The 15991-nt window shown below is 38.1% G+C and overlaps 2 protein-coding genes across 2 annotated transcripts in view; one reads left to right on the forward strand and one right to left on the reverse strand.

The window, feature by feature from the left end:
* Positions 1 to 384: 384 nt before the first annotated feature.
* LOC126965402 (J domain-containing protein) lies at positions 385 to 11206 on the reverse strand. Its single transcript, XM_050809001.1, has 3 exons — positions 10745 to 11206; positions 10140 to 10241; positions 385 to 1492 (listed from the first exon to the last, which is right to left on the reverse strand). Exons 1-3 carry the CDS (start codon positions 10829 to 10831, stop codon positions 1169 to 1171), a joined length of 513 nt encoding a protein of 170 aa, XP_050664958.1. The 5' UTR covers positions 10832 to 11206; the 3' UTR covers positions 385 to 1168.
* Positions 11207 to 14423: 3217 nt separating this feature from the next.
* The window catches only part of LOC126965378 (phosphoinositide 3-kinase adapter protein 1), a 66331-nt gene continuing 64763 nt past the window's right edge, over positions 14424 to 15991 (forward strand). The window contains exon 1 of the mRNA XM_050808933.1: positions 14424 to 14651. Within this exon, the coding sequence (XP_050664890.1) occupies positions 14648 to 14651 (4 nt within the window). The 5' untranslated portion in view covers positions 14424 to 14647. The remainder of the gene's footprint in view (positions 14652 to 15991) is intronic.

The raw sequence follows: 15991 nt of genomic DNA on the forward strand, positions 1-15991 counted from the left end.
CCCAAACTCCAGGTTTGTCAGCGATCTATGGAGCGCAGTATTCTGGTAGACATGCTAATCTATCATGTTTGAAATACGGACCTGTGCTCCAGAACTGGCATTGCTGATGTGGAACTGGAATGGACATGTGTGTCGGACGCACACAGGCTGAAGAGCACAGGACCGTCACGCATTGGGAGCCTCAGGACACGGACAAAGATATTGAGGCAGACCCCGAAATCGTTGGCTTGACGATCTGGATGCTTATAATAAGACTGTTTGGAGCTGGCCAGGGGAGGCCTTTGCCCAGGATCCAATAGGCTAATAAAAAAAAACATGTTGCTTCTTGACGAGTTTTTGAGCATTCCAGTGTATTAAAACACAGTTAAAAAAACAAATAACAAATGCATTTTCATCACTTTATTGATCCAGATAAAACAAATTACATATGAGATTCATCGAGACTATTTGAGACATCTAGATTGTTCTTTGAATACATAAATACCTAACATTTATAACAACATCAATGAATATCAAACACATAAATACTGTTAAATTGATCTTATTTTAATAAACTCTAGTAAGGAAGACAACATCAATATAGGATCATTAAAATATACTTATATTAAAAAAAAATAAAAAAACAATGTAAAAGAGAATATATTATTATGTCAAACATAATCCAATCTTCCTCATCATCGCAATACCCTGTAAAATCACAACATCATATCATGCCCATCTCCAACCAGTAGGAATTGTAATACAATTATTAGTAATAAAATAGTCATAAAAAGAGGGTAAAAATATAAATTCTCAAAATATAAAAGATTCTTATATAGATAATAATATGTCGGAATAGTTGAATGTCATAATCAGACTTATAAGGAATGTGCAGAGCTTAAAGCTAAGGGTTATCTAAAACATTCAGATATCTTTAACAGGGCCATCTAACACCGAGCATTAATAAAAACATTGAAAATACTAAACACCAAAACATCGAGCAACATTCGAGAAATGCCGTTCCGAGCTGACCTGACTTAAGATTAAGCTATAATCTATCAACTAATCACTAAGTTACTGCGACCGTGATAGTCTTACAACACAAATATTTGTATCTTAAAAATAAATTATATAATGTAAATAATAAAGCATTGTAAAACATAATAATTCACAGTGGAAACTGTGTTATTTAAATTTCATAGTTGCGAAATTTCGAAACGACGTCAGATGGCGGTTCCTGGTTGCCCGCACCAAAGCGTCCCCACAGATTGGCTCCACCCTCTGAGGCCCTGCGAGCAGCTGCATTTGTTGGACCGAGGCTGGATGGTCCAGATGATCTAGCGGAGTCATCTTCTAGCATGCGGTCCTTGGTTTTGGGCTTAGACCAGTGCATTGACTGTTGCACATGCTCTTTCATTCCCAGCCACTGCTTATATCCCATTGAGATTCCGCTGTTCTTCCATTTATCATACAGACAACGCCTGCTGGGGTCACATAATGTTTCTTTTGCCTCCTAAAAAAGGTTAAATAAATTTATATTTTTAATTAATGGAATGTCATGTATCTTGGTATCTAGAAAGGAATGTTGTTCTACCCACATAATTTATGAATACAAGCTCTTTTGATATTGAACCAGCCTTACAAATAAACTTGGTATAAAATTATAGCTGAGAATAAACCAAGAATATGCACAATGTTAACAAATAGTCATTTTGATTGGTTTATTCGGTCGTACAAAGTTTCCCACATTTATTTGCAAGGCTACTTTTTTTATGCAATAGGAGGACAAACGAGCGTACGGGTCACCTGTTGTAAAGTGATCACCGCCGCCCACAATCTCTTGCAACACCAGAGGAATCACAGGAGCGTTGCCGGCCTTTAAGGAAACACGTCCCGGAAACACCGCACTAGGCAGTTCATTCCACAGCTTTGTAGTACGTGGAAGAAAGCTCCTTGTAAACCGCACTGTGGAGGACCGTTACACATCCAGATGGTGGGGATGATATCCTCACTTGTGGCGTGTCGTGCGAAGGTGGAATTTGGCAGCAGGAATCAGTTTGAACAGCTCTTCGGAACAAGAACTACAACTTGACTTGACATTTGAGAATTGTTGACAAATTTGGCAGCAGGAATCAGTTTGAACAGCTCTTCGGAACAAGAACTACAACTTGACTTGACATTTGAGAATTGTTGACAAATTTGGCAGCAGGAATCAGTTTGAACAGCTCTTCGGAACAAGAACTACAACTTGACTTGACATTTGAGAATTGTTGACAAATTTGGCAGCAGGAATCAGTTTGAACAGCTCTTCGGAACAAGAACTACAACTTGACTTGACATTTGAGAATTGTTGACAAATTTGGCAGCAGGAATCAGTTTGAACAGCTCTTCGGAATAAGAACTACAACTTGACTTGACATTTGAGAATTGTTGACAAATTTGGCAGCAGGAATCAGTTTGAACAGCTCTTCGGAACAAGAACTACAACTTGACTTGACATTTGAGAATTGTTGACAAATTTGGCAGCAGGAATCAGTTTGAACAGCTCTTCGGAACAAGAACTACAACTTGACTTGACATTTGAGAATTGTTGACAAATTTGGCAGCAGGAATCAGTTTGAACAGCTCTTCGGAACAAGAACTACAACTTGACTTGACATTTGAGAATTGTTGACAAATTTGGCAGCAGGAATCAGTTTGAACAGCTCTTCGGAACAAGAAATACAACTTGACTTGACATTTGAGAATTGTTAACAAATTTGGCAGCAGGAATCAGTTTGAACAGCTCTTCAGAACAAGAACTACAACTTGACTTGACATTTGAGAATTGTTGACAAATTTGGCAGCAGGAATCAGTTTGAACAGCTCTTCGGAACAAGAACTACAACTTGACTTGACATTTGAGAATTGTTGACAAATTTGGCAGCAGGAATCAGTTTGAACAGCTCTTCGGAACAAGAACTACAACTTGACTTGACATTTGAGAATTGTTGACAGTGTTGTCAGTGATATAGTCAACTTATTCTTGGTTTATTTTCTGTTATAATTTTATATAGTCTATAAGGCTGTAATAGTTTATTTTTAATTTCATTTTTTATAGGAAAGGATAATGAGTATTTGATATAAAAAATAAAAACAATTATAGTAGGATACTGAAGCGATATTTTCTATTAAAGTTTCTTCAACCTTTTTTGTAGATAAAAAAAATAAAGAGTTATTTGGTATATAAATGATAGCCATTTATATATATTTAATATACTTAATATGCTAATGTAAAATTAATATTTATTAACCTTGCTCAACCTTAGATTTAAATAATATGATAATATTATATCAATTCAACATTCTGCATCTAACAATAATAAAACTTAGGTAACTCAACTATTGGATCCATAATTATATTGAGAAAATAGCAAATCTTCTATATATATATATAAATGAATTGCTGTTCGTTAGTCTCGCTAAAACTCGAGAACGGCTGGACCGATTGGCAAATTTTGGTCTTGAATTATTTGTGGAAGTTCAGAGAAGGTTTAAAAGGTGAATAAATAGGAAAATGCTGCTAAATTACATAATAACAACATATTTGTTTTTCCTTTGATGTGTCCATACATAATTTCTATGAGAGAATTTATTGACGCACGGTTTGACAGTTCTGCTGTGAAACAATTTCATTACGGCTGTAGGGTGCATATTTTACGAAGTAATTTTTGATGTTATGATATATTATTGACAAATTCATATAAAAACATTATTTTATTTATTATATACAGAACAGTGAAGTATGTAACATATATACCTGGATGTGACAAGGAAATAAGATGACAACATAAAAAGCTAGGAATAGCAAAACCATATTTTTGGTTGCTCTCAGTTTCTATTTAGTTTTTTGGTCGCATCACTTGCGATCAACACGTCGGTTACGTTCGTAAAATATGTTCGTATTTAATTGTAAAGCTCGCGTGATTGACAGATTTTTTTTCTATGGAAAAGGAGGGCAAACTAGCGTACGGGTCACCTGGTGTTAAGTGATCACCGCCGTCCACATTCTCTTGCAACACAGAGGATCACAGTAGCGTTGCCGGCCTTTGAGAAAGGTATACGCGGTGGTTTTTGGTGGTTTAAATTTGTGGTGTAGTGAAATGTTAATAATTGAGTGTTGCAACAAGGCAGCTCAAAGTGTTCCTTTCGTTTATATTAAATGCTGAAAAATCCTTACTGAGCGGATTTCTAATTTGGAGCGGATTTTTAATTATTTATATAAATAAGAAATTTAAATATCCATGTGACAATTCATGAATTCACTTACATTAGAATTTTTAAGAATTGTAAATAGAAATTTTTTAAGAGTTAATATAAATTTATATTCGACTAAATTTTGTACACATTCGGGTATTTTATTAAATAATTTAACACACATTCCGCATGCGTTACGTTGAAGCAATGAAGTACGTTGTGGTCTATCCAAAACAAGTGTATGAACATTTCTGGTGCAGCGTGTATGAACCTGTCTAACAGTTTTACACATTTTTTTATGTTTTTTAAAACGAACATACATGCTTCCAATATATACATGCCAATTAGTGTTAATATTATGTTAACTGATTATAGAATTATTGTTTCACACTTTCAGGTTTACTCATGGCAAATTTAGTGTATACTTCATCCTAGGTACACGAGCGTAAAAAAATACTATATATACATAATATGTCATTTTAATTACTAACCTAGCGAAACTCTCGAACGGTTGTTCCCAATATACTATTGTTAAGGTTTGTAATCGATTACAGTTTGATATTGTTCATAGATGTCGCCCTAAGCCATCAAGGACGCATTATCTAAGTTTATTATAGAACTATGACCTTACTTATTATGTAACTGGTGAATATATAGACGGATTGGCAACCGTACTGCCATATTCACTCGTGCTCGTTGTCAACCTAGCTCTCTGAGTCGCTTTATTTTTAAAGCTATCCTCAGAAAGCGCCGCGCTATCATCCGTGGTGCGAGGACGCCGTCACCAGCTCCGATCTCCGGCTACGTAGCTGCCCTCCAGGCTCAGTACCTACTACCCGGCTTCCCACCAGCGGGATCCCCCGGAGAACGGCACAACTGCAGGGAGGGATGTGCTGCTAGCCTTGAGCAGTGAAGTACGGTCCCAGCTCCTCCGACATTGGAGCCCGACGCTATGTCTTCGAAGAAGTCCAAGAAAACGAAGCCGTCCGTCGTGCGACCACAATCGCCGATGGACACGACGCCTATCGCTTCCGCACCGCACATCAGTGCAGAACCGCCGCGAGCGCCCGCCGCGTCTAAAACACGCGCTGCGCCCAGCAAGACGCCACAGCAGACCCGCGACGATACGGCAGTCGAGACCATCCAGTGCGCTCCCCTGAAGCCCAAGACCGAATCCCTAGCACACAACATTATGTTGTGTAGCCAGAGCATGCTCAACTTCGCAGTTGCGCACTTTGGTCTGGGGATCGAGGTCGAGGGTGTTAAGGTGGAATACGCGCGTCTGGTCACGACCGCCTGCCACGCGGTTGAAAAGAAGCTCTCTCCAAACTATCATTATATAGCATCCTCGAGGAGATGCAGACCTACAGCGCACCTCCATCGACTTGCAGCCAGCGCTCATCAACAGATGAGCACACCCGTATACGGGCGAGCACACCTGTGATGCCGCCACAGAATACATCCCCAACTGCGAGCTTCGCCGCAGTTGCATTGTCTCCCGGCCGCCAAACGGAGACGCAGACTGCCCCCACGGCCACCACCGGCCCCACGGCCGCCGCCACCACCCCAAAGGGAAAAATTCCGACGCTGACGGTTGAAGAAATGCCCGTATGGATCCCACATATGAAGAACCTGCGCGAGAAGTTGGGTCGGAGCGCAAACGCCCGTCCATACCGCAGAGGGATCCGCTTCCTGCCAGTGGACGAAGAAGAATACAGAGTGGTACAGCAGTACCTCTCAAGTCAAGAGGATCTCACGATCAAGGAGATGCAGACCTACAGTGCACCTCCATCGACCTGCAGCCAGCACCCATCAACAGGTGAGCACACCCGTATACGGGCAAGCTCACCTGAGATGCCACCACAAAATGCATCCCCAACTGCGAGTTTCGCCGCAGTTGTATCGACTCCCGGCCACCAAATGAAGACGCAGACTGTCCCCACGGCCACTACCGGCCCCACGGCCGCCGACACCACCCGCAAGGGAAGAATGCCGCGCTGGTGGTTGAAGAAATGCCCAACTGGATCCAACACTTTAAGATCCTGCGCGAGAAGTTGGGTCGGCCCCCAAATGCGCGCCCTTTCGGCAAAGGGGTCCGCTTCCTGCCAGCGGACGAAGCAGAGTACAGAGTGGTACAACAGTACCTCTCAAGTCAAGAAGAAACCGCGAAGCTCCCCTGGTTCAGTTACTCGTTGCCGGCAGATCGCAGACTTAAGTTTGCGATTCGGGGCCTACCGGTCGACACTGAACCAGCAGATATTGAAGATGCTTTGCGCTCACGGGGGTACAGTCCCGAGTACTGCCGGCGAGTGCAAGCAAGAAGAGGCCGGCCAGGATGCATATATTTTATAATCCTGAAGAGATCTCCTGGAATCACCCCCGCCATATATGAGATAACTGAATTACTCAACATGGTGGGCATCAAGGTAGAACCGTGGCGCTCGAAGAAAGGGCCAGCACAGTGCCACCGCTGCCAGGGCTTCCGACACTCGTCGCACGGCTGCCATCGGCAGCAAGCTTGCGTACGATGTGGCGGACCGCATCCAGCCAAAGACTGCAGCCATCCACTGACGGAACCCGCCACCTGCGTAAACTGCGGTGGACCCCACCCGGCAAGCAACACAAGCTGCCGGGTCTACAAAGAAGAGGCTCGCAACAGACGCGCAAGCACGGTTACGCGCACCGGCTCCAGAAAGCCTGTTGCCTCCCCCACGCCGCCCCTCTCACAAGTCGATACCCGCAACAACCATGAAGAGTTGTTGCGCCCAGAACCAACCCCACGACCAGAAGACGTGGCGGCAGACGAACCCAAACCCATGGCCTCGACAAATCAAGCCCTGCCTCGAGAGGCCAAGGGAAAAAAGAAGAGTACCCGCATAATGGAAAAACCACCATTGCGAAGTGAGGACATAAGTGACGAGGCATTTGGAATGTTGGGCTCCTTCATAAAAGCATTCCAACTAGAACACTTAGTCCCGGAAGTCTTGAAGCCGAAAATCCTCGCCGACCAGCTGATCGCCCCGTGTATCCTTCCTACGGGGCTCGATCGCTCGGGACAAGCAGGGGCGCCAACCAAGAAGCCAAATGAAGGAAGTAAAGATGAAAAACGGAAGGAAAAACGTCATGGGGGACGAAAGAACCCCACCCCAATGACCTGGACATAGTCATGTCCAGCGCTGATACCTGATGCAGGAGGCTATCGCCTCGATCATCATCCCCCACGCGCCCTTCGGGCGCGCGTGAGATGTCATCACGTGTGTGGTGAATATACGATTGGTACGCCCCTATTAAGTGTTTTAATACCTTAGTGGGATATTTTTGGGATTTGTACAACTATCTACAGATAGAGATAAATTACTACCTTCTACTGTCAGTAATTAGCAGTCAATAATCTGTAGCTGTCCCAATATACCCGATAAGTCATTCTTGTCGCCTTTGTTGGGACGCGTGAATTGAAATTTCCATACAAACTTCTATTGCTGGTAAGCTATAAGTCGTCCCATTGACACACAGCGTGTACGGATAAGGTGAGTTACCGTCGATAAGTTTATTGGGTCGGAAAAGAAAACGATAGTTACGATTTTTATCTCAAGTAAGAGATAGACTGAATATTGGGAACGGCCGTAAGAAAAAAGCCATTCACTCAATTGTATGAAACATGTGTAAAAAAAGGAGATAGCCGTAATCCACAATGTTTTATGCATCTGTTCTCTTTCAAACTTAGCCGGATTATACTTCGTGGCCAATCGCGATACTGTAATTACTACTATTTCAAAATTATGTCAAATGACTGCATGTTTCATACTTACTTAGGCACCTCTTTTTACAAAGTATTTACATCCTCTTTGTAAATTAAAAACAATCGCTTAAGCCTTAACCTAACAATCTGCTTTGAACTAGCACTATTATTAGGTCCTTATGTCATAATTACATAATAACAATAATATAACAAATATATTTTTTTGCGCCTTCCTTTGCATATTTTCCATTTTTGTAATAAAATTGAAAATATATCGAATTTCTTCACTACTTTCTTACCCAAAGAACCGCAAATGAAATATAGCTGGAAACATGTGAAACTTTTTTTTTAAATATGATGTTGTCGCATTTTTAATGAAAACCGGCCAGATAGTAATAGCCAAGAATTTTCGCAAGCTATTATAATTAATAATAAAATAATGCAATTATCATATATTGGTTGTCAGCACTCATAATTTTAAAATATTACAGGTATAAGACCCTCTTGGTCCCATAATACCATTGTTAGCATCATCATTTCTTAAAGGACGGGTTACTTTCAACATGAGTGATGTATATCACCAGCAAACAACAAAAGTCAACACCAGCTTTTTGTTCATCATCACTGGGTAAAATCAAACTGCTTGATATGTAGTTATTTATTATTGCACAAAAGATGTAGAAATTAATAATTAAGCATTGATTTTTCAAAAAAATTACTGAAAATGGGTCGTACAACTATAATTCTATAGCAATTGGGGTCACTAGTATTATCTGATTTAAACAGTGCAACTACTTCATTAAATCAGGGAATTCATCATAGTCTATGTACATGTTAAATATTACAGCTAATCCAGGTGCAACAATATCAATCACTTACTCACAACTTACAAGTTTAACAGGTTATAGATCGTTTTTGTCTTATTATTAAGCGTGGAGACCGAATCCAGAAATTCCGTAACGAAAATAGCCTAACACTTACTTACTAGATGTATATAGATATTTCGCATAGATTATTACAGTTGTTGTGGAACATTGGTTATCACATATGCTTTTTGTGCAGAAGGTCCCAGGTTCGAGCCTGGGGTACATATTGATTTTTTTTAATATCTTTATTTTTTTTTATCACGTTTTTTTAATTTTTATTATTATGACAAGCATTTTTATTTAGTTTCACCTGTCCTGTTGTCTGTCTGTAATCAAATCTTGCAAGTTAAATTTTACTCACTATCCGTTTTCTTTTTTTTAAATTTATGTTACCAAAATAAAAATACTGCATAAATAAAATAAATAAATAATTATAATTGCATAAGTTGATAAAAAATGCTATGCAATAGCTTTACCGTGGCAGTCCCCGAGTGTCACATGTCGTTTTTTTAAAAGTCTCTTATTTACACAATTTTTACAAAATTTATGAACAATGAGGGACTTGAACCCGCAACCTCTCGAGTTCCAGGTGAGTGCTCTTCCACTCAGCTAACCTTTCTAGTGATGTATTATTGATAAATCTTGTATGTCTTGTTCAACTCTAAAGTTGTGGCTTTATCTACAGGTACTTTACAGTTCATAACCTGCTCAACCCCAATATTAGCATAAAAGGAAATTGACTTGAGATGTAGCTCTTGCAAATCTAAACAATTTTATATATTCTTTTAAAAGTGATCCTCATTCTCCTAAAGTTGTCACCACTAACTCACTCTTTTTATTTTGTTGATGCTTCACAATCTGATATTAGAGATTTGATTACAAAGAAAGAGTGTTGGCATTGCGTAGAGAAGTCATTGTGTGTCTTCTACCACATTTATCATGGAGAGTGTTCCGAAGAGCTGTTTAACCTGATTCTTGCTGCCGAATTCCACCTTTGTATGACACACCACAAGTTAGGATATCATCCCCACCATCTGGATGTATGGCGGTCCTCCACAGTGCAGTTTGAGCTTTCTTCCAACTACTACAAAGCTATGGAATGAACTTCCTTGTGCGGTGTTTCCGGGACGATAAGACATGGGTACCTTAAAAAAAGCGTGTACATCTTCCTTAAAGGCCGGCAACGCTCCTGTGATTCCTCTGGTGTTGCAACAGATTGTGGGTGACCCGTACAAAAAAAAGGAGCTTAGAAAAAATTCAGATTTTTTTTAGGAGTAACCTTACTTCTAGCCTTACTTGAAAATTATAAAATTTTTCACCTTTAGCTTCTGGAACATAGCCTCTGCTTCTTTATCACCACCATTCTTATCTGGGTGGTATTGCAAGGCCCTCACTTTGTATTCAGCAGTAATTTGCTCCACCTGAAATTGTTCATTATTCTGATTAGTGCTTGCTATAAAAATATTAGTCTTGTTAATAATAATAATCTTATCAAAGAGCATTTCACTCTCAATTTATTAATTTAAATTGACTTGACACTACCAGTTAGATTACTTAGTTTAGGTACCAAATAGTCTCAGACTATTCGGAGGTCCTTTATCAGGGTGAGTGTAGTAGGTTCATGAGAACACCCAGTATCATACTAGTCAATACCTACACTAATAAACCGTGAGTAAAGCCGATTTAAATAAAGTTAATTATGTCTCACAACACTTGTAATACATTAATTGCTTTCAATTATTAACCTTTAAAGCTATTGAGAAAATATGAAGTTTCTTTTTGCTTGTAAAAGGCAATTACAGAATATAGGTCAGTTCTAGATTAAGGTCAAAGTAGAAGTAACAATGAAATAATCAATACTGGATGATTGAATTTTATAAATACCTTTACTAATCTTAAATGAGATATATAAAGTATTACTTACTGTAGAGGTTTCGTCGCAGCCCAGCACGCCGTAGAAATCATCATCAGAACTCTTTTCATAATTTAATATTTCATCCACCCCAGTCATATTCACAACCCTCCCTTGCAACACCCTAACGGATACTACATAAAATCTTTCTAACTTCCTTGTCCAAGGTTGCAGCGCTTTGACAGCGTTAAGCAGTTCTGAGCAGCTACTGTTAATTGTTATTGCGTAGCAAAAATGAACTCTATTCTTAAGCCTAAAAGAAATAGACACCTAGATAGGTCAGCTTTGTTTACAGCGCATGTCAATTCAATTGTCAACTGCGCATGTATGATGTAAATATTGATTTAAAAAAAGGCAAGGTATTTTAGTCACTCCCACCACTTTATTGAGCAAACATTCTTATATTGTCTTATCAAATACAATTTTGAATCGATAAGGCCTCCTTATCGAAATTCAGCAATTTTTAATTTTTTCTACTATGTACCTATCTATTTGTTTTGTTTTATTTTTTTTAAATTTATTTAATGGCACGGGATACAAGGCCACATTTTTGTTTTTACTCTAAACCAGTGTGATCAGATTTCATATTACGAGAATCCCGAGGCTCTACATAAAAATTTTGAAAAAAATTATACACTCTTACAGGTCAAAAATATCAATAAAAATAATGATTTTCTTCAACAACTTATATTCAATAATCATCGTTACAATAAAGTAAAAGAATTTATTTTTGTAATTTCTAGTTACCTTGGCGTAAGGTTGGCATTTGCATTAACATGTTTTGAGTGATGGCAGAAAAATAATGTACCTAGGCATGAAAGAAAAGTCTTGGAATTATTATTTCTTCCTTCCTTTCTAAGTTCCATGTTATACATTAATATCCTGTCATATAATCTCAATTAGTGAAATCAGACCAATAAAAATTTAATTTTATTTTGGTCGTCAATATGGTTCACTTCCGCGTCCTTCATTTCATCGTACGGCTTGAACTGACACTGTCTCAATTTTTTCTTTAATTTTTTTAAAAGAAAATAGTAACAAGAGACCAGCTGTCATTTGAGTGAATGATCTCTGTAAAGCTGTTTAAGATCAGCGATAGCCGCACCGTAAAGGCCGTATTCACTATCACAATACCCGTTCCAAGTTTGTCCCTTCTTAGTTTTTTCACGTACTAGATCAAATAAGCCTACGTAATATTTAGCATTCACATTCATGTTTTTAGGTAAATAGTTAGTATAAGACTTAATACTTTACATCCAAAAAATGGTTGCCAATGTCCTTGATGGTATAATTGTCTCCTATTAATTTACATTGCATTACTCTTGTTTGCTTTCGGGATCCCAGTGTCAAATCCAGGTTTCACCACTGGTTACTGTTTGCAACATAGTTTCGTCATCATTTCCCTTCACCACGTCTTCAATTTGATCAGAATACGGCCATGCACATTTCCCTTATTTCGAGGAAACTTAATTCGATGTAAGCTGGCAGCACCAATACCTGTCGAAGTTTTGAACCATTTTAATATTCCGACTGAAGAACTGCAGAGCAGAGAGCTACCTATACCACTAAGAAACTGCACCTGCACTGCAACGCTACGCCTGCCAAAAATGTAAAAATTTGAAATATCGGTATTAAGTATTCCAATAAGCAGGCCTCTTGCAGTTATTTTGCAGGAACGCTGCGGTTCAGAAATAGCTATTCCACTAATAAAACTGCACTGAAATTGCACGCTTCCTCTTTTAATACTATAATATCATTGACGCTTACTGCAACGTAATCTTAATCTGTTTAATTATTTTGACATTTAAACTGTAATGACATCAGTTTTCTTGTAATTATTTTGAAGGCTTAATTATCGTAAGCAATTTTTGCACTGTAATTTTGGGAAGTTTCAAGTAAGTTAAAAGTTTCAATCTTAAAAATTATTAGCATTATTGATGCTCCGATATGCACTCTAAATTTAATTATATTACATATAATTAATTACAATCACTTTTATGGATTGAAAACAATAAACAATGAAATGAAATATAAAACTGCAAAAAACTAAAAAAAATATTTTCACATCAAACTGTATCACAATTAAATTACTACATTTTAGATTGATTTAAATAGGTACGTATTAATAGACAAAGATGTTTTAAAATTACGTTTAGCTAAGAAGCAAAGTAAGAAATTTTATGTACCTATATTGTATACCAACATACGTTAGTTGTTAATAAATCCTAGAGCAAGTAGATGGCGCTTATCAGCAAAGTATATGTCACGGTCAAAATAGTCAATTCTTGACAATGCTAGATTTAAACAGCGTTTATATTGTAGCTTTATAGTATGCTTATATACTCAAGTCCATTAGCTTAAACCAAGTTTCATATTGTATATTACCTGTATTTTAATGGTTACACTTCATTTTTATGATTATCAAAACTACGCAAATTTGCTATGATATTTCCAGCTTGCATTGACATTGAAGCGACAATAAAATATTAATACTATAAATACTATACTTACTGGCTATTCTAGATATGACTTACTATGGAATGCAATTAAATTATGCCTACTTATATCTATTATATATGTGAATGTAAGTTTGTTTGAAACACATGGCGATGAAATAGGAGATTAAAGTTCACAGGGAAAAACTAAAGAGACTGTGTACAATGACAAGGGATATGTGCTTATCACTGAAGATCGATTTGTATGTGTATTATTTAAAAAGCATCCTAAAAATTGCCCAAAGTAAGTATTCAACGCGGATGAAGTCGCGGGTAATAGTAATAATAGGTCTAGTATACCTATAAGATGAAATATAAAATGCCCATCACAATTGATTTATCCAGTTCTAGTCATTGATAGTTTTACCCATATTTATAATAATTATCATTCATACTGTTACTAAACAAGCATACAAAAGCATTTGATAATCATACTAAATATTATTATACCTACCACTCTTTACATAATATTCATCATCAGCCGGAAGACGTCCACTGCTGGACAAAGGCCTCGGTCCTGCGCTGCCCTCATTCAACGTATTCCAGCGATCTTGACCAGATCGTCGGTCCATCTTGTGGGGGGCCTTCCAACACTGCGTCTTCCGGTACGTGGTCGCCTTTCGAGAACTTTACTGCCCCAACGGCCATCTGCCCGTCGAACTATATGCCCTGCCCACTGCCACTTCAGTTTCGCAATCGTATGGACTATGTCGGTTACTTTGGTTCTCCTTATAAATTTGAAGGAGTTATATTAGAAACAAAAATTATTATTTTTTCGTTATTTTGCGCAAATCCATAATTATACAAATATTTTGAGTTTTCTTGAGTGTTAATTCCGCCAATATTCGTCTCAAAACAATTCGACACGTGTTTCGCCTCTACACGAGGCATCCTCAGGAGATGTTTACTCGCCAAACTCTGGCACGAGACGAAATTCAGTCTCGTTTCGTTTTAAGACGAATATTGGCGGAATTAGCACTCAAGAAAATTTAAAATATTTGTACGAGTAATAGGTATTAATTATATAAATTTCACAAGGTAATAAAATATGATAGAACATAATCTCTTAAGACACATGCACGCACATATAAAAATACCAAGGCTAACGACATTGCATATTCCTTGCATGCTCTAGACATTGGCTTGCCTCAACAAAACATCGCAACGCATCAAAAATAGCTCCCAAAGTCGTTCTCAACGCAAGTTTACGTAGATATTCTGACACAAGTGGCTGTGTGCCGCGCTTGTGAAAATTAATGTAATCTTGCGATGAGTTTTCCGATGAAAAGTATCGCGCGAAATGCGTATTTATTATTAAATTGTCGATGTTATGGTTGAACAAGTACGCCGAGCGCTGTCAACGAACTAGCCTCAAGATCCACCATCTTTGGCAGCGGAAGTAGCGGCGGATGTCACCGCAATGGGTAAGTGGACTGGCATATGAATGCTAAACAATGCCATCGCCTGTTCCCACATTTTCTATTCACCCCGTGTACCGCCAAAAGTTTGTTCAACCTTTAGTTTTTTGTCGAGATGTGTTTAAAATGTAGACAGGCATGTTGTTTATTTTAATTATACGAAGATCTTCATACAGAAATAGATAAAATTTACGAAAAGTGAATCATAACATACTAATTTTCATGCGTGACACATGTACATATTTAGGTAATTCAGGTTTCGTTGGTTTATTGACCCATTTACAATTTTAAACATCTTTCACGCGAAAATGATTCACGTGTTTCTTTTAATAAGTTATTAGCATTTAATAAGAGTTACGCAGAAATATATTTTAATGATTGCGAATAATTCTAACGCTACCGTGTTCGATTCTTATCAGGGTTTTGCACCGTGATGGTGGAAGCAATAACTTACTTAATATGAAGGCCGAAAAGTACATACGCATTACAGTAACAATAAGTAAGGGTTATCATCTTCATCATCATCAGCTAGAAGACGTCCACTGCTGGCCAAAGGACTTCCCCAAAGATTTCCACGACCATCGGTCCTGCGCTGCCCTCATCCAACGTATTCCGGCGATCTTGACCAGATCGTCGGTCCATCTCGTGGGGGGCCTGCCAACACTGCGTCTTCCGGTATGTGGTCACCATTCGAGGACTTTACTAGGCGAGAACTATGTGCCCTGCCCACTGCCACTTCAGTTTCGCAATCATTTGGGCTATGTAGGTAACTTTGGTACTCCTACAAATGCACTCATTTCTGATTCGATCTCGCAGGGAAACTCCGAGCATAGCCCTCTCCATTGCTCTCTTAGCGACCATGAGCTTTCACATACGGCAAAGGTAAAATAAGGGTACCCATATATATGTCTAATGTTGTAAGAAACTTTCGAATAATTAAACAAAAGATAACGTTTTCCAGTTATCTGTATGTTTTCAAAATTTTATAATTAATTATAAAGGTATATTTAATAATTTGTAGACGCACGTCCCGTTTTCACAATAATTTTAGTAATAACTTAAATATTTAGTTCTTCGTAAGATATTTAAGGTAATTGCAAATTTTTCATTCAATGTATTTCTGTTATCAATCATTGTAACCTAACCTAACCGAAAATACAATATGGTACTGGTATTTTATTTACTTTATGTAGTTATTACAAAATGGTAGGCATATATAATACGCACACAACAATTTAGTCGCTCCTAATATAGGACATTAAACAAAAATTGTCATATTATTTAAAATTTCAAACCAAAATTTTGTTCCATGAATTTTTTTTTTGTTATAACTAGATCTTAACTAC

This window comes from Leptidea sinapis, chromosome 7 (assembly GCF_905404315.1).
Source record: "Leptidea sinapis chromosome 7, ilLepSina1.1, whole genome shotgun sequence".
NCBI classification, from domain to species: Eukaryota; Metazoa; Arthropoda; class Insecta; order Lepidoptera; family Pieridae; genus Leptidea; species Leptidea sinapis.